We start from the raw sequence: 19,640 nt of genomic DNA, 5'->3' as shown, positions 1-19,640 counted from the left end.
ATTATATACCATGAAGTATTACTATTATTATTTAGTAAATGTACATTTCATTTATTTATTTTTCTCCTTTTTTTGCTACCTTTTGGTCAACTGAAAGAACCCTTTCAGCAAGCTCCTCGCTGGTCATGCAAATTGCATCTAAACAGACATCAAAGGATTTGCATGTATACAAATCCCAGGTGAGCCGTTTTGGAGACATCACCTAAAATCCTGGAAAAGGACATTTCCGTCTGGCTCAAAATTGAACTTGACCTTAGCAGCGGCTTCAGTCTCGGATGGGAAGTTAATGAAGGCTGATTACCCCAGACATCCTGCTGAATCAAGAGGGGAACATTGTCGCCATTGATCATGGAAACGGGTACGTGTTGCTGGCTACGCTTGTGTGACAAAATGTACACAATTATGATGGTTGCTTGAAAGATCCATATTCGAACATTGAAAGCGTATGGGTCTATGTATACTGTCTCTGTAGATGTAAGGCATAAAGAGGAAACGGAGCCTCAAATGGTTTTTAATGCCAGATGCATGGCTAATAAATTAGTGCCTAAGAGATTGTGCTGAGAACTGGAAAGTCCCCAGTTCAAATGTTGCTTCACCGTGTGCCTTAGAAAAGCTATGATTGCTCAGCCTTCAGCTGCAGTATGGGGATGCTGTTGATCTGTTTTACAGGGTTGTTGTACTAAGGATTACTAAATTAATGGCTGCAGTCTGATGATCATATATATCAGGTTAATAAGCCGAGATATAAATGGGACTTTTGCCTTTGGAGGTAGTCCCTTCTCTTTTCCCTTTGTGGTGGGCGTGAATGAAAGGTGGAGGTTTCCAAGTAACCATAGTGTCCTGTGCCGTATGAACCAGGAAACTGTTAATATGAGATTTGGAACTAACCAGAATCTTAAACTAACTTCAAACTCTGGCTTAATATCCTGGCTCGCTTCTACACTGGTAACCATCATTTCTCAGTTCAATCTAAATGTTGGGTGCGGTCATCTGGAGTTTTGGAGTGTGTTGTCATCAGTACCCTGATGACATGCAGCTAGGGTGACCATATGAAAAGGAGGACAGGGCTCCTGTATCTTTAACAGTTGTATTGAAAAGAGAATTTCAGCAAGTGTCATTTGTATATATGGGGAACCTGGGGAAATTTCCTCTTCATCACAACAGTTAAAGCTGCAGGTGCCCTGCCCTCTTTTAAATCTGGTCACTCTAGTATAGCTCCTGCACCTTTAACTGTTGTGATGAAGATTGAATTTCATCAGGTTCTCCATATATATGCTGAAATTCTCATTTCTATGCAACTGTTAAAGATACAGGAGCCCTGTCCTCCTTTTCATATGGTCACCCTACATGCAGCTCTACTTCTCCTTTTCATCTTCATCAGGTGAGGCTGTGGATGTGCTGAACCGGTGCCTGGCTGCGACAATGGACTGGATGAGGGCTAATAAACTGAAACTCCATCCAGACAAGACTGAGATGCTGCTGGTGGGTGGTTCTTCTGACTGGATGGGGGGTGTTCAACCAGTTCTGGATGGGGTTGCACTCCCCCTGAAGGAGCAGGTTCGTAGCTTGGGGGTTCTCCTAGAACCATCTCTGTCGCTTGAGGCTCAGGTGAACTCGGTGGCACGGAGTGCTGCTTTCTACCAACTCCTGTTGGTGACCCAGCTACGCCCCTATCTGGACAGGGATAACCTAGCTTATTTATAAATAATAAATAATAATTTATTACTTATTTATAAGTAATATATTATTTATTATTTATTTATAAATAAATAATAATTATAAATAATAAATTATTTATAAATAATATATTATAAATAATAATTTATATACAAATAATAATTTATATATAAATAATAAAATATAAATAATATTTATAAATAATAAATAATAATAAAATAATATTTATAAATAATAAATAATAATAAAATAATACTCTGGTAACCTCCAAATTAGATCACTGAAATGCCCTCTACGTGGGGCAGCCTTTGAAGATGGTTCGGAAGCTGCAGCTTGTGCAAAATGCAGCGGCCAGATTGATAACTGGAACCAGAAGGTTCTAACGTATAACATCGATTCCGGCCCGCTTGCATTGGCTGCCTATACGTTCCCGAAACCCAATTCGAGGTATTGGTTTTAACTTATAAAGCCTTACACAGCTTGGGACCACAATACCTGATGGAACGCCTCTCCTGACATGAACCTCCCCGTACACTGCGCTCAACATCTAAGGTCCTCCTCCGAGTGCCTACTCCGAGGGAAGCTTGGAGGACGGCAACAAGGGAGAGGGCCTTTTCGGTGGTGGCCCCCTGACTGTGGAATGATCTCCCCAATGAGGCTCACCTGGCCCCAACACTGTTATCTTTCAGGCGCCAGGTCAAGACTTTTCTCCTCTTCCAGGCATTTAACAGCATTTAACAACACTAAGTTTGCTTTTTAACGGACCCTAGAACTGTTGTTTTTAAAATGGATACTGTTGTTTTTATACTGTTGTTTTTGATGGTTTTAAATTTTGTATACTTTTAATGTTTACTGTTTACTATTTTTAACTTTTGTAAACTGCCCAGAGAGCTTCGGCTATGGGGCTGTATATAAATGTAATAAATAAATAAATATAACTGGGGAACTTTGGTTAATTGAGACTTCCATAGGTATTTTGTCCTATGTACTGACCTTGTATATATTACAAAGACCTGCCTGAATGATTGTAAGGGGGGGGGGGGGAGAGAGGCTGTTTTTGGCCCCGTTCACTCCAGCCCACTCAGTACAACAATAGCCTCAGACTTGAAGCCAGGCAGGTGGGTTTGCAGTAGTCTGTGCAGGCGGTGCACTACATTTGATATCTTCAAATATAGTATTGGCTTTTCTAGGGAATCTAAACCCGGCACTTTGGATAGAGCTCCTTTAGAGTTCTGACTGGTTCCAACTGAAACCCAGAGATTCACTGCCCCACTGACATATTGTGACAGCAAGTTTCATACATTAATTAAGAGAAGTGTATTTCTATGCCGCCCAATAGCTGAAACTCTCTGGGCAGTTCACAACAATAAAAACCAGAACATACAGTAAAAACAAGTTTAAAACTGCAGTGTAAAATAATAACAATAACAATAACAACAACCAAATAAAACCTAGCAGCAGCGCAAAGGTCTGAAATACAGTAACAAGTTTAAAACAACAAATTGTAAGACTAAAATGCCTGGGATAATAAGGTTTTCATTTGGCCTCGAAAAGAGCACAATATAGGTGCCAGATGAGCGTCTCTGGGAGGCTCATTCTACATACATCCGGGGTGCCACAACTGAAAAGGCCCTCTTCTTAGTAGCCACCAGCCTCACTTCCTTTGGTGGGGGCTCCTGACTGAGGATCACTGAAGACAATCTTAGGGTCCAGGCAGGCACACATGGGAGGAGACGATCCTTTAGGAAACCCGGCCCTAAGCCATTTAGGGCTCACTTTGAATTGGGCTTGGAAATGGACTGGCAGTTGGTGCAGATGGAAAAAATTACTGGCACAATATGATCGTGTAGGCCAGTCCCTGTTAACAACCTTGCTGCCCTATTTTGGACCATCTAAAAGTTTCCAGACTGTTTTCAAAGGCAAACCCGCACATAAGCGATTGCTGGAATCTAGACGTGTTATGTGCAAGAGCTTTCCTTCTATCTGATGTCGATCGACTGCCGATCAGTTTCACTGGATGCCCATGAATTCTGGGGATTTTTGAGAGAGGGGTTAAAATATTGCTCTATTCACTTTCCCCATGCAATACACTAGTTCTGTTTACAAATTACTGTTGCTATCATCTCTTGGCATCTCTTGCCAGCTGTGTGATTTCTTATGTCTCTTAGTTGGTGATGTCAAATGTTTGTAAATAGCACTTTTTAAAAAAACCTGCAAAACTGGAAGTAAACAAACATTTGCAATAGTGTTTTTTGCATGCTACAATTGAATCAAGTCCAAGTATTTCTGAAAGTGCTGCATTGTCATGTCTTCTTAGACCAGCCTGCAGATAGGAGAGATCTAGAAACTTGATGGTCGGATTCTTGTTCTTCTTTTTCTACTTCTTCTTTTCCTCCTCCTCACTTATCTAATTTTTTGGGGGGGGTGGGGGTGGGGAGAGAAATTAACCGTACAAAACTAATCTGGTCGTAGCAATTTATGCCGAGCAAAACCTCAAACATCAACCCACAAACAAGCCTAAATTTAGAAAGGTTAAACCAGAATTCAAAAAGATCAAACCATTCCGCTGTGGGGCATGAGTGTTTGTTTTAGCTCAGGAAATGCTCGCGCTTTTTGTTTTCTAAAGGATTAAGTGGAACTTCAAATTCCCATCTGTAACATTTGACTAAAAACTCTCCCTAGCTCCACTTTGGTTTCCACAGGTGCAGGTTCTTTCCATGGGCTGATCCCAATGGAAGGAATGAAAGGGAACCTGTCTCATTATCGTAGGTTGGCTGGTACAGGGCTGGGCACACTTAAAAGCAAAACCTACAAATGGCGTATTTGAAGTCACAGGTTTGGAAAGATCCAGAAGAGAGCAATTAGCAATTTTATGGGTGGAAATAATCCCCTTTGTTGCAGGGAGCTGGGACGTGGTTATTTCCGCAACATGCAATTACATGAGGAGGAGAAGCAGAGCTTAACCCAACTAAATGTCTTATTCATAGATTTGCCACCCCCTGCCCTGTCCTGTCGCTGGTTAGTCATTCAAAACAACTATTATTATTCATTTTCTGTTTGGAAAAATATAACCCAGAGTCTGAATATAGCAACAGCTCAAGGAGTCCATTCAGTTAGCGTTTTAGTGGGGAGTCCTCTAATTCCACACTTGCAAAACAATACATGAACATAAATCAGCTATCATTTGAATTTAGCACTTCTCTGAATCTTGCAGCGGAGTTCTCCAATCAAAAGTGGGTCCAAAAAATGTGTATGTTTGGGAACCATGTGCACAAAAGTATGTATACTAATGAAAATAACATTCAAAATGCATTATATTAAGACAATTGCTGCAAAAATGTGAATAATAGGCAACCTCGCATACAAAAATGTGTGTATTTAGGAGAAACGGAAATGTGTATGAATTTTTATAAGAACCTTTTAAAAAAAAATTCTCAACATTTGGGATGAAACACATTTAAGATTGGAAAAACGAGGAACTGAAATTGACATTCCTAATTTAAGAACAGTTTAATCAGTAAGAAAAAGAGAAATGGCCACAGCAGTAAAGTAGCAGATATGCTAGTCTACATAAAACTCACATAAAAGCCGTTTCTCATTGAGAGCTGGGGCCATTATGTTGTGGGCAAAAGGCTGATGTGTGTGAAGCCCTGATACAAACCAAAATGCTCAGGACAGGAGGCTGGAGCTGCTCCCTTTCATGGAAAGGTTACAACCTTTGCAGCTTATTAGCTTAGAGGTGGGGACATGGGTAGAAGGGAAATTATACATGGGGTGGTGAAGAGAGAGAGAATTTTCTCTCCCTTGCTTATAATGCTAGATCCTGGAGTCATCCAATGAAGTTGAATGGTGGGAGATGCAGGACAAGCAAAAGGAAGTCCTTGTTCACACAGTGCAGAGTTAAACTGTGGAATTCACTGCCACGGCTCAAAACTTGGGTGGCTTTAAAAGACCAGTTCACGGAGGATAAGGCTATCGATGGCTACTAGCCCTAATTGGCCATATACTGATCCGAGACGGCATGCATACCAATCACTGGAGCAGGAGAGGGTTCTTGCCTTCATTTCCTGCTTGTGGGTTTCCCATTGGGGCCATTGTGGGAAACAGAAATCTGAACTTGGTAGCCCTTCGGTCTGATCCAGCAGAACTCTTTTTATATTCTTACCTCCTACATTGGACTTTGGCAGTCCCCCACCCCACCCCTCAAGCTCACCGTGCCCTGCCTCATAACCTACCCCAATACAACTGGATTTGTGCATATCCTTAATGTCGATCAGGAAGCATCATATATTATTATTATTATTATTATTATTATTATTATTATTATTTGTATCCCGCCTTTTGCCCAATGCTGGGCCTCAAGGTGGCCTTGCAAAGTTTAAAATATACATGGGGGGGGGAACAAAACCATAAACATTTAAAATACACAACAAAATTATAAGACATTAACATAGATGGAGGGCCAGATTATTCTCCAAAGGCCTGCTGGAACAAAAAAGTTTTAGCCTGCTTCCAAAAGCCCATCAAGGAGAGAGCCAGCCTAGCTTCCCCGGGAAGAGAGTTCCAGAGCACCGGAGCAGCCACCAAGAAGGCCCTCTCCCATGTTCCCACCAAGCGTGCCTGTGTAGAAGGTGAGACTGAAAGAAGGGCTTCTCCAGAAGATCTCAAAGCACGGGCAGGCTCATAAGGGAGAATACGGTCTTTCAGATAACCTGGACCAGAACCATATATAGCATTCTCTCATTTTATTCTCACAACAACAACCCGTGTGAGGTAGACCAGTCCACCCAGTGAATGACCTGTCTGAGTAGGGGATTAAGTCTTGGGAAATGTGGGCTTCTTTACTTATCAAGCCTTTCCTTCTCAGAATTCCTTCCCTTTTTGACACCCCTCTGCTCATGCTTCTGCTCCTTGTTTAGTTTCCGCAGACTATGGCAAACGGGTTTATCAAGGTGTGCGGGTGAAGCACACAGTGAAGGATCTGCTGGCCGAAAAGCGTTTGAGGCAGACAGGTGGCTCGCGGCTGAACGTAAGTGGACGTTTCTTCAGAACATAGTCACAAGGCTTTGGCCTGCAGGAGGGATGCCCAAGAAATCTGCAACGGATTCAGATGAGTTCTGATTTCTACGAATCAAACCTGTGGATTCCAACAGGGACCGGTTTTTTCTCAGTCACACAGATTCCATGGACTTGCAAACTGGTTTTTCACTTTGGGAGGGCGAGGGGGGGAGGACAACGATACTCAGACTAATGCATCTTACTGCAAATGCAAATTAGCAAAAGTAGAATGAAATTCTGGTTAAAAAGATCCGGTTCCGTTAATGAATGGATGATGGAACAAAAGACACCTGATTTCAGAAAATTGAAACATCCTTGGTCTGGAGGCATTTGTTGCAACATCCTTGCTTTGGGTCTGATTCCTTCCTGGTAACTACCTGGAACTTTCTTGCTTTATTTATTTATTTATTACATTTTTATACCACCCGATAGCCGAAGCTCTCTGGGCGGTTCACAAAAATTAAAACCATAATAAAACAACCAACAGGTTAAAAACACAAATACAAAATACAGTATAAAAAGCACAACCAGGGTAAAACCACGCAGCAAAATTGATATAAGATTAAAATACAGAGTTAGAACAGTAAAATTTAAATTTAAGTTAAAATTAAGTGTTAAAATGGAAGGAACCAGTCCTAATTTGTTGTCTGGGACCAATTGCCACTTGGTTTCTCCACTCCCAGATCCGCTTCCTCAAAGGAGATTCCAGTGCCCAAAGCGAGCAGGTGCTGAGTCTGCTGGCAAGCGAGGCAGTGATCCAACGTAGCAGAAACCTTCTTGCTCCTTAAAATCCTCCTCTGTGGATTTTCTATTTGAAATATTCTCCAAAAGTTCTCCAAATGCTCAGCTGTCCTCCAAATTTCCTATATTTGATGTCCAATGATACTTGATTTCAGTATCTGAAAGTTGAAAACTGATGGCATTTGATAGCTAATATGCAATGATGTTTCATACTTGACAGTGATTGATGGATGGCACATCATAACATTTCATAGTTGATTGCATTCGTTAGTTGACACGCAATGGTACGTAGCATCGCACCATATGGGATAGCTGATGTGCAGTGGACCGCTATTTAGTATTCGGCATCTGCTTATGCAATGTCTTATTTGAGGCCTGACAAAACATTCAAGAGTTGCCAGCAAACTTCAAAGAACACAGATGTGAACTTTGGTAAAAATTTCATCTTCAAAAACATGAAGACGGATTTTAAATTTAAAAATCCACTTTAGAACAACCCTGTAAGGTGGGTCATGATTATCATCAGCAGCAGCAGCATCACCCATATTACAGATAAGGGGCTCGTCTACACCAAGCAGGATATTCCGCTATGAAAGCGGTATATAAAAGGCAGGAGCCACACTACTGGCTTTATAGCACTATTAAAGTGCACTGCAGGATCTACACTACTGCTTTATAGTGGTACTGAAGAGCACTGACAACTGTTGGGGCCCATAACACATCTACACCAAGCAGGATATTGCACTATGAAAGCGGTATAAGGTATGTTTCAATGGGTCCCAACGGTTGTCAATGCACTCCAGTGCTGCTATAAAGCAGTCGTGTGGCTCCTGCCTTTTATATACCGCTTTCATAACGCTTTCATAGTGGAATATCCTGCTTGGTGTAGATGAGCCCAAGGAGCTGAGGTTGAGAGAGTCAACAGCTCACCTAAGGCATAGGTGGGCGGAACGTAGTTCTTGAGGTGCTTTGGACTTCAGCTCCCAGCATGCCTGACCGGTGGCCATGCTGGCAGAAGCTTCTAGGAGCTAAAGTCCCAAACACCCACCTTCTGCCTACCCTTGGCCTAAGGCTATCATGGCAGATGCAAGAATGGAACGTCCTGACTCACAGCTCTTATTCCTAGCCTATATGGTGCACTGGACTGATCAATAGGCCTGTTCAGTCCTATCCAAAAGCTGCAAGGCAGAACAAACTTCCTTATTTGCACAGACAGCCCTCTGGCTAGGCTTGCGACTGTGTCGTCATGCACGTAGATACGGACACAGTTGTCACACAATATAGATACTATAATAATCCCAAAGCAAACACCAGGTGAGTGGGTGTGATCCAGCCTATTGATGGAGAAGGAGCAAAATCCCTGTTTGCGGCAGATGCATCCAGAGCGGGTCAGGGAGCTGTCAGTGCCTACGTCTGTGTGTGTTAGCAGGTGGTCTCTTGCTAAATGAGCCATCCGAACTGACAAATACGCTTCAGGGTTTTGAAGGCCTGGCCGTTCTCTTTCAAATAATCATGAACCCCCCTATTTGCATGCCGATGATGTACGCGCAGTTTGCATGTTTCGTTTCCCAGGATTGCCGCCGAGGGCCGCATCCACACGCAACCGCGAGCCAGAATGCTGGAGAACCCTTCCCTCTGCAAACTAAGTGTGCCGCTGGTGCACGCAGCCGATTCGCCTTGCCCACTTGGCTGCTCCTGCTAGCGCGACTAGCTCAACAAACCAGAAATGGTTTGTTTAGCGTGTTGTCTGAACCCAAGCGAGCTAGCGGGAGAAGCCAAGCAAGCGTGAATGGGCTGAATGCACCAGTACAGAGCTCGCTCCAGAGTGAGGGCCAAAGACGCTCATGGTGGTGCCGTTCTAGTAGTGGGCGGGGCCTAAAGGCAAAAGAGGTGGGGCCAGAATACCTAAAAGACCAACATATTTTAGCTTAAAGATCTTAACTGTCAGTAGCTAAGCATTAGGCGAGGCATTTCAGCCTTTTAGAGTGGTGTGCACCAGCTGGGACACTACCAAAGAACCAGTAGTTGCGGGAAAGGGGTCTTGACCATCTGGTGGGCCAGATTTGGATCTCTGTTGGCTCACATTTGGCCCTCGGGGCTGAGATTCAGCATTACAGCTTTTCCTTTTAGGGTTTCAACCTGCCAGGGCAAAATGTTATTTATTTATATTTATTTATTTATTAAATTAATATACCGCCCCACAGCCGAAGCTCTCCGGGCGGTTTACAAAAATTAAAAACAGTAAACATTAAAAACAAATATACAAAAATTTAAAAGCATTAAAAAAGCATATAAAACAAAGCCCTATGAAGAGAGACTGAAAGAACTGTTTATGTTTAGGGTTAGGGTTAGGGTTAGGGTTAGGGTTAGGGTTAGGGTTAGGGTTGTAGCTATTGTAGCTCCTGCAGCTTTAACTGTTGTGATGAGGAGGTTTTCACCAGGTTCTCCATATATACAAATGACACCTGCTGAAATTCCCTTTTCTATGCAACTGTTAAAGATACAGGAGCCCTGTCCTCCTTTTCATATGGTCACTCTAAATAAACCCCAGTGAGGACCGGACCGGCCATAGAACACTGGGTGCTTCCAGCAGAGGGCTCCTAGTGTTACCAGTCGAAAGGGATCTTTTTCTGGTAAGAGAAACGCTGGAAGAATTTGTGGAAAACACAGGGAGATTGCGAACGGACGATGAAATCGTCTGGATTTTCACCAGTGAAGGAACGAACCTCATCCCCTCGCTATTTCTCTCCCTTCTCCATCCCTAGCTTTCGTCTTTCTCTGTATCTGCTTTTGGTTTCGATACAGAATTAAGATCTGGGCATGAAGTGGGAAGAGCTCAGGCAACTACTTCACCCTCTCTAACTAACACCTGAATCGTGAGGGGTTGAAAAGGGACCATCGCCCAGTGGTACAGCCCATTCTATGCGTCAGGATTTGATTCCTCGGAGAGTGTCCGATGGATCACGTAGCAGCAGATGGGAAAGACCTTCTCTACCTGAAACCCTGGAGAGATGCTGGCAGCCAGAGGAGACACTATTGGCTAGATCAGCTTTCTTGAATAACCATGCTGGCTGGGGGTGATGGGAGCTGTAGTCCAGAACACCCCAGGGGGCACCGGATTAGGAAAGGCTGGGTCAAGTGAATGAATGCACAAGACAGCTTCCTATGTTCCTAAGAGGCTTCTCAGAGCAGTTGTGTGAGTCAGTTCCGATACAATCTACGGAAAAGTGTCCGCTCCAAGGTGCTGGTAGGCTATCAAGTCCCGTTCACGTCTTTGTGTATGTTCTTATTTCGTTTTATTTTCAAGTGTGGCTTGTGATCTAATGAGCTTATTTCCATGGATGAACACATGCCCAGGTGGGAGCTGAGCCTTGTTAACCAAAAGGAAGTCTTGACACTGGCAAATTTTAATTCAAATCTAAACCTCTAAATTTGGTTGCTTGCCATGGCAGGAAACTCCTGTTTGCAGTATGCAAACTGGTGGAGGCTGTACTCCGCCACTCCAGGCTGAAAACCAATGGGACCATTTACTATTAATTGTAGTTGACTTGCTTATAATAAGATGGGGGATTAGCATGTAGAAAGTGGTCCAGCTGGGTTCCAAAGAATATACCTGACTCCTTCATCATCACCAGTTTAAGGCCGGCACTGAATTTGGGATTGGAACTTACTTGTCCCACCTGGGATTGGAACTGGGCAAGCCTCTATTTTTATATATTTATTTCTTTTATTTAAAATATTTCTCGGCCACCTTTCAGGGCAGAAGCCCTCCCAAGGTGGTGTACAGCAGTAAAACACATAAAACTAATATGATATGACAAAGAATACAAACAGTAAGAATCTAATAACAAGAAGTTCAACAACATAAATAGCAATAAAAATAGCAACAAATGCGATCATATTGGGAGGAGGCCAGAGCAAAATGCTAAGTTTTCAAGGCCTTCTTAAAAGGCTGCAGTGTTGGAGCATGGACCCCCAATGGCAATGTATTCCAATGGTGTGGGGCCACTGCAGAAAAGGCCCTCCCACCTCTCTGCACCCACCTGACTGCTCTCACAGGTGGGCAAATCTCTTTCTGATCTTAAACTGTGGGCAGGCTGATATGAGCTTAAAGGCCGAAACCAGCACTTTAAATTGGGCTCAGAAACACACCAGTAACCAGGGTAGCTGAAAGTCAGTTTCTAGGGTTCACACCGTGGAGAGCTCCTTTTTAGTTCTGACTAGTTCTGATTGAAACCCGGAGCAGATTCTCCACCCTTCTGTCATCAGAGCCACCAGCCTCTACTAGATATAAATTACAACAAAACAGCCAACCTATTAATCTGTCTACATTTTATTTTGAAGCCTAGGATTCCACTGGGATTCTTAAAATATAATCCAGTTGAGCTTGCTAAATATGAGAGGGAAATTTATTATTATTATTATTATTATTATTATTATTATTATTATTATTATTATTATTATTATTATTTTAATATGTCATGCATTTCCTTTCAGGGAAGTGTCGCTACAACTCAGTCATCCTTTGTCACATTGCCGGGTAAGTATATTTTTACAGAGAAATGAACAGGTTACATTTTCATCCTGATTTTCTTCCTTCCTTTATGTTTAAAAGCAGTCAGTATGGCTAATGACTGCTTGTAAACGTAACAATTTTATTACTGCAGTAGTAAAACACAATTTAAAACAGGAGGCATAATAAAATAATAATGTCGAGTTTGCTTTGGACCTTAACAAAACACGAGCAACTTCACAGCAAATAAATTCAGCTTCAAGCAGAACTGATAATAAACATTACGGAAGCAAGCATGAAGGTATTTGGCATGACGTTTATGAAAGTGCAAGTATATATGTTTAATAATTAACTACAGGTCAAAAAGTAAACAGTAGAAAAATACAAATAGTTAAAATCCACATGGCAACCTTAAGACAAAACAATATGAAACCCCATAAAGCTTCCGTTAGGAGCTTGGTCTTGACTGAATGCGTTGTGTCACTGCCTGGGAACCGGGCTGTGACAAATGAATCTGATGTCCCTAGTGGCAAAGTCTTTGACTGTAGGAATTTTTATTCTTTTCCCACACAAAACCAATTAAAAAAACACACAATACACAAGAAAGAAAGAACAATTACAGAAATAACACCCTACAACACATAAAAGAAAGAAAAACAAAATTACAAGTTAAGATGAACTTCCGATTTTCACAACAACAAAAATGGGTGACCATGGGCTCATCTACACCAGGCAGGATATTCCACTATGAAAGTGGTATATAAAAGGCAGGAGCCACGCTATTGCTTTATAGCGGTATTGAAGTGCACTGCAGGATCTACACTACTGATTTATAGTGGTACTGAAGTGCACTGACAACTGTTGGGGGCCTTGACACATCTACACCAAGCAGGATATAACACTATGAAAGTGGTATGAAGGTGGTATATGGTATGTGTCAATGGGCCCCAACAGTTGTCAATGTACTGCAATACCACTATAAAGCAGTAGCGTGGCTCCTGCTTTCTATATACCACTTTCTCGATCCTCCCAGAGTACAGGACACGGAATAACGGGCTCAAGTTAAAGGAAGCCAGATTCCAGCTGGACATCAGAAAAAACTTCCTGACTGTTAGAGCAGTACGACAATGGAATCAGTTACCTAGGGAGGTTGTGGGCTCTCCCACACTAGAGGCCTTCAAGAGGCAGCTGGACAACCATCTGTCAGGGATGCTTTAGGGTGGATTCCTGCATTGAGCAGGGGGTTGGACTCGATGGCCTTGTAGGCCCCTTCCAACTCTGCTATTCTATGATTCTATGATTCATAGTGGAATATCCTGCTTGGTGTAGGTGAGTCCATTATCTTCTCTTCTACCATAGTTACACAAAACAAAATTCCCCTCTTTGTTTTATCGTACAATTTTTCTTAATCCTTGAATCCACAGATAAACAAGTCCTTTTTTCCAAATCCCTGCAAAAAGTCTATTAAAGGTTTCCATTCAGTTAAAAACCTAGATGTTGTTTTTTCTCTAATTATCGACGCAAGTTTTGCCATTTCCGCCAACTCCACCATCTTCAATGGCCATTCAACCGTAGCGGCCAAGTCTTTGGGATGGATGATAGGCATTCATGTTCCTAGAGCAAGACAAAAGAGGCAGCAAGGAAGAACTCTGCAGTTTGAATCTGGAGGCTGAGGGTGCTTCCAGATGAGGCGTTTATTGTGCAATCGCTGGGCCTCCGCTGTCTTCTAGCTTCATTACACCAGGGTTATGAGCCTCGTGTGGCGCAGAGCGGTAAAGCAGCAGTTACTGCAGCCAAAACTCTCCCCATGGCCTGAGTTCGATCCCAGCGGAAGCTGGTTTCAGGCAGCCGTGTCGGGTCAACTCAGCCTTCCATCTTCCCGAGGTCAGTAAAATGAGGACCCAGTTAGCTGGGGGAAAGGTAGTAATGACCGGGGAAGGCAACGGCAAACCACCCCGCTATAAGGCCTGCCAAGAAAACGTCAGCAAAAGCTGGTGTCCCTCCAAGAGTCAGTAATGACTCAGCGCTTGCACGAGAGGTTCCTTTCCTTAAAAAAGGGGGGGGGAGAATTACACCAGGGTTATACTGTGCAATCACTGCGAATTGCATGCAAAGGACTCCGAAGTTTTCCAGCTTATAATCTGCTTTGACTATGAAGTACTCCCAGGCATCCTACTTTAATTGTGCTATAAAGCCAAAAGACCCGCCCTATTTTGCTACTACTTTTGGAGCGAATCATTTGTTGTTTTCCGAGCGGCCACTGGGGGCGCAGGAGCAGGATTTGATATGTTTAAAGTAAAAATTAAACAAATGCTTACATCTGCATAAGTTTCAAAGATAAAAACATCAAAATTGGCACAGTAATAGATATTAAGGAGAGCTTTACGCATACCAAATTTGAATCGGATTGGGTCATCCGTTGATTTTTTAATTATTTTTTACATTTCCCCCCTTAAACCCTTTTCCTGGTATGCAAAGGATCTTAGGAGGGCTGCCGCCCGGGGTTTATTAATTTATTATTAATTTATTAATAATAAATTAAAAAATTATTATTATTAATAATAAAATTATTATTATTATTATTATTATTATTATTATTATTATTATTATTATGTGATTTAGCTAGCAACAACAACAACAGCTAAACGCAGTAGGGGATAATTCAAGGGAAAGAGGCACGTGGGATGAACCCTTTCTACTCTTAGCCCTCCCATGTTTTCCCACCATTTCTTCTCTCCTTTTCTTAAGAAATGGAAAAGACGGAATTCCTGCACAGCACCTTCCCATTGCTAGTGCAAACTGTCTTGCTTTCACATTAGTCATTGCCTTTGGAATGGGCAGCTGTCATTCGCTCGGGATGTTTCCCGCCGAAGGGCTCCAACGTTTCTTCCTTTGCTTTTGCTTTTTTTTTTCCTTTTTGGAAAGAAAAAAAATGTATGAAACTCTGGGAGCGCTACAAATGGAAGGTGTCGCCCCCCCCCCCCCACTGTAATGTTCCGCGAATGAGGCAATGTGATTGCACAATAAAAGTTTCATCTAGAAGCACCATCATTTTTAAAAAAACAGATAATCCAGACACCAACTCACTTACATGACAGCGTTTTCCATGTTGGCCTCTTGTGTGTGTGTTTTTTCTGACGTGATTTGTGGTGGTTTTTACTGATTTATTTAATTTTATCAGTAGATTTCTATATCGCCCAATAACTGAAGCCCTCTGGGCAGTTCGCAGCGATTTAACCCATAAAATGCAGCACGATAAAAGTTTAAAACTACAGTATGAAAAATTAGAAATGAAATCCAGCAGCAGTGCAAAGATTTAAAAAGGGTGATTTTTTTAAAAAAAAACATTTTATAACTTATATCCTTTCCGTTATCACAAAATGATCCCAGGATGGATCGCAGTGCACAGTATATCGTAATAAAATGAATAAAAATGCATAGTATCAAAATGTCACATACATCAGCTGTCAGTTACCTTGCTGTAATACGTCCAGTCATGTGATCAAAAGGCCAGTAGTAAATCTACCACTCGGTTGCAAACTCAACTGCAATAGCTATTGAAGCTTTACAGGGTTACTATCAGTATTAATTTCCACCTTGCTTTTTTAATATTATTATTTTAAAGCGGCTTCTCCTCCTCCGTGGCTTTTTTTACATCGATCCCTGTTCACTGGTATGGCTTCTGAATTGCGCCTTATGGGGCAATTCTATGCATATTTAGACAGAAAAAGGCCCTACAACAACCAGCATGCTCCAGCCACCTGCACACTTAGTCAATTCCTGTTCCCAGCTTTGGGTGTTTGGTTGCATGCATGCGGAAAACTTAGATTACTGGTTTTCTTTCAGCATCCAGTGCAATTGCTCTTTATTTTATTTTCTATTCCTACAGTGCTGGGTCCAAGGTTTGCAGAAACAAAAACCAAAAAACTTCAGAAAAAATCATAATGAAAGTGTGCACCACACACGCCTCTTTCCCTAAAAAAGGCACAGAGAAGAGTTCCTGCCCTTCCTAACTTGCTTATTATTTCATATGAAATTCCATGTCTGCAGTAGCCCAAAATACTTTTGATTAATTGGGCAGCAGATAAAGAGATAGCTATAGGGATATATAGCTATAGTGCAAGAACTTAGGAAAGCCACAGAGGGAAAGCACCATCTTAGATGAGACATGTCCCTTCTCCCAGCCACACAAGGAGGGATCCCTCTTCTAAGAAGAGGGATGCTTCCTTCTCCTCATCCAAAAAACAATGGGAGAGTCCTTCTTGCGTCAGAAATGCCATTTTACCCGTCTACAATTTTCAGCAATTGATTAATTGACCAAACTTCATGCGATTAACGGACAAGGCTTTCTTTATCGGATGTGACCGTTCAGGTTTTGACATGTGGGCGTTCCCTCTTCATCTTGCCTCTTCCTTGGCTTCTGGTGCACTAGTAACCGGGCTTCCTTTCTCCATTACTCAAAGGTTCCGCCGCCGTGTCTAGTTACTACGGAGTTCGAAGGTCCCTAATGGCAGACATGGATTTACAAAGCAACAAGCAGATCTCTGGCGACGTCTACGCTTCCTCCCTCATAGCCAAGCCGTTTGCGTATGACTCCCCGGCAGTCCAGGGCTACCCTTCCATCCTGGACACCCATTTCATGGACCAATACGTCGACCACCGGGCAGCATCCGTCACTTCCGGGGCCTCGTCGCTCCTTGGGGCCTCGCCACTGACATCCATCATGCCGTCCTTTCCAAGTGACGCAGCGCACTTTTTAACTGTGAGTAAGGGGCAGCGGCTGCAAGTGGGTCAGGTGGAGAGGATGTCTGAAGGCCCGTGTAAGCGGGGAAAATTTGCAGCCTTCCATCACGGTTGGTTCAAGGTTTCTGAGGGCCCCTGGGGAAGACTCAATCCATGGACCCCCTCCATCAGTGGGTCTACCTTCTCACCGCCATTGTCACCAGCTCCTCTTACTCCTCTTCCTCTTTCTCATCATGGCTCCCCCTTGCTTACTTGACAGGCGGAGAGCCAGGGAGCAAGCAAGCACCAGCGTCTCTTGCTCCTCCTCCTCTTCCCCACCATGATCTGGGCCAGAGTGAGAGGCAGGGGAACAAGCAGGTTGCCATGGTGAAGAAGAGGAGCAGGTCCAAAACCCTGCTGGGGTTTGGGCCTTTGGCGACCCCGCCCTACCCTAGTGAATCAAACCAGCATCCTGTTACTCAGAATGGCTAGCGGGGTGCGTCCAGGAAACCAACACGCTGGTCATGAAGGCAACGGCCCTCTTCCACGTTTCCTTCTAACTGGCATTCAGTGATAGTCATCATGGCTGATCGTTCTAGATCGAACTCTCCTCCTCTTTCTCCTCCTTTGTCATAAATGTTCCCAATTCCAAAGCCATCCAGTCTAGCGACCGTCAACACAATTTGCAGCAGTGGAAGGCCATAAATCAGTCTCCAATGGCCCGCCCCCACTCCAGGTGAATTAGACTACAATTCCCACAATCCCCAGCAATGGTCACGTCAGTTGATGATGATGGGGCTTGTAGTCCAGCACATGTGGAGGGACTCAAGTTCTAGTAAGTATTATGAGACAAGGAAAATAAACCTTCTCCCATTCATAACTTCATAAACATCATTCATGGCCCTCCACCTTACTTGACTTTTCCCTAAACTAAAACCCCCAGACTCCTTAGCCGTTCCTGGTGGGGGAAGATTCTTCAGCCCTTTTCATCATTTTCTGCCCCTTTTCCAGCTCTACAACATCCTGTTGGTTCTTTATTTTTAAACCAGACTTGTACAGGACAACTCTTCAAACAGAGGATGTCTTCGGATAGAGGACTGTCCTCTGAGAGCCATTGAAATAGAGGACTGTCTGCTCTAAGACACATGCCCCCCCCACGAATGAATGTCATTCAAATTGAATCACATGGCCTCTTTGACATGACGGCAAGGCAGCTGTCCTCTGCCTAATAAAATAAAAGGAATTCTAAACTCCAGAGGATACTTTCTGCTCTTAATGCCGGTTGCTGTGCTTGCAAAGTGCAACGGCATAATTGTGGAGTGTGTCCACCCCTGATCATGGCTCACCTCCTGGCTTTTTAAAGCTTTCCCAAGAGAAGGCAAGGAGCCATCTTTAACATTTCATTTCATCCAGGTATTATACTTCTATGCTGCCCCTTAGCTGAAACTCTCTGGGCAGTTCACAAAAATTTAAAAATATGTTATACAAAGTGCAAAACCATTTCCATAAAAACATATAATAGTGTTAACAGTTCTCTCTCTCTCTCTCTCTCTCTCTCTCTCACACACACACACACACACACACACACACACAGAGAGAGAGAGAGAGACTCCCACCCTTTGCTGCTCCCCATAATGTTGTCCGGCCGTTTGCTCCCCTGCCTGCAACCCTTTGAGAACTTTTAGCTCTGGTTTTCTCTCTTCCTCTCAGAGAGACTCCTGGGAACCACCCTTGCCTGACAGCCTCGGTCAGTCGGATGAGTGCTCAGAATCCTTACAAGGGTCTTCCGCTCCTGGCTGCCTCACTTCACACGAGCCGGGAGGCTCTTCCCACTACAGAAGCCCCAGCTGGAGTTCGCCGCTCCCTGGAACTCCGTCCTATCCTTTCCACGCTCTCGAAGATGTCCACTACGCAGCAGGCTACTCCTCTTCCTCCTCCTCCTCCTCCTACCCTTTCTCCTCTTTTATGACCACCGTGGGCAGCGATCTCCCTCCCAAGATGTTCCATGCCTCTTCAGAAGAGTCCTCGGACGCAACGCCTCTCCCCGACAACAGCGCTCTCTGGCCCAAGGAAGACAGCAGCCCCCTCTGGGGGTTGTACGAATGTCGAAGGACTTACTAAGCAAAGGGGACAGGACGAGCCCGCCTTTACAAACAAATTGAGCAAATACTAAAACTCTAAAGGTGGAAGGGGACCTGACGATCGCCCTGGATGAAAGCGGGATCCTGCAGTATCCTACCGTATCACCCAGATCATAACAGGCCTGCAGTAGAAAGTGGAAAAGGGAAAAGCGTGCCATGTCCAACAGCACATCTACTTGGTGGATAGGCCATAGCTCAGCGGTGGGGCATTTGCTTGGCATGCAGCGTGCCCCAGGCTCAAAAGAATCAGGTGGAGGCAATCGGAAAGTCTCTTCTAGATGCCCCAGAAAGCCGCCGCTAGTCATTATAGACAGTACTGGGCTCCAAAGGAAAAACCGTCTGCTCTAGAACCCAGGGACTTCCTGCGTTCTTATGTAGCCACTGCAAAACCTTAACGCTGTCTATGGGCCTGTTAATCCTCTTTGTTCTGTTTTGATACAGAATTGAGCTCCATGCACTGTATTAGCATTTTCTTTCCTGTTTTTCCACTACATAGCCCCTAGATGGCACTGTGGTATAGCAGAATAGCACAAATACACAGGCGGAAACCGTGGTTTCTTGCACGTTCACAATTAAATCTTGCATTTTCCGTGCTCTAAAAAACAAACAAAAACCTGAAAGTGCTGGTTGGACCAGAAGCAAACTGGAGGGTCATGATGTCGTTTTAAAAAAAACCTGTATATAACTGTGAGTAGGGAAAGATGAGCGCATGGTAAACGCCTCATGTAGAAAAGAAAAAAAAACCTATATCTTTACAAATATATGGAATGTTTCTCCCCATCTTTTCT

The 19,640-nt window shown here is 43.4% G+C and overlaps 1 protein-coding gene across 1 annotated transcript; it reads left to right on the top strand.

Moving 5' to 3' along the window:
• The first annotated feature begins 348 nt into the window (after positions 1-348).
• Positions 349-18,832, top strand: POU2AF2 (POU class 2 homeobox associating factor 2). The gene is made up of 5 exons (XM_063139363.1): positions 349-358; positions 6,597-6,706; positions 11,974-12,016; positions 16,453-16,751; positions 18,422-18,832. Exons 1-5 carry the CDS (start codon positions 349-351, stop codon positions 18,830-18,832), a joined length of 873 nt encoding a protein of 290 aa, XP_062995433.1.
• Positions 18,833-19,640: the final 808 nt, after the last annotated feature.

This window comes from Elgaria multicarinata, chromosome 12, assembly GCF_023053635.1.
Source record: "Elgaria multicarinata webbii isolate HBS135686 ecotype San Diego chromosome 12, rElgMul1.1.pri, whole genome shotgun sequence".
In the NCBI taxonomy this organism is placed as follows: Eukaryota; Metazoa; Chordata; class Lepidosauria; order Squamata; family Anguidae; genus Elgaria; species Elgaria multicarinata.
The sequence above is the reverse complement of the archived record's forward strand: the minus strand, read 5'-3'. Positions and strand labels throughout refer to the sequence as shown.

Bases quoted from the DNA above. Each gene is read 5' to 3' on its own strand.
- POU2AF2 (XM_063139363.1), top strand. The intron at 6,707-11,973 runs GTAAGTGGACGT...ATTTCCTTTCAG, and splicing joins CAGGTGGCTCGCGGCTGAAC to GGAAGTGTCGCTACAACTCA. The intron at 16,752-18,421 runs GTGAGTAAGGGG...TCTTCCTCTCAG, and splicing joins ACGCAGCGCACTTTTTAACT to AGAGACTCCTGGGAACCACC.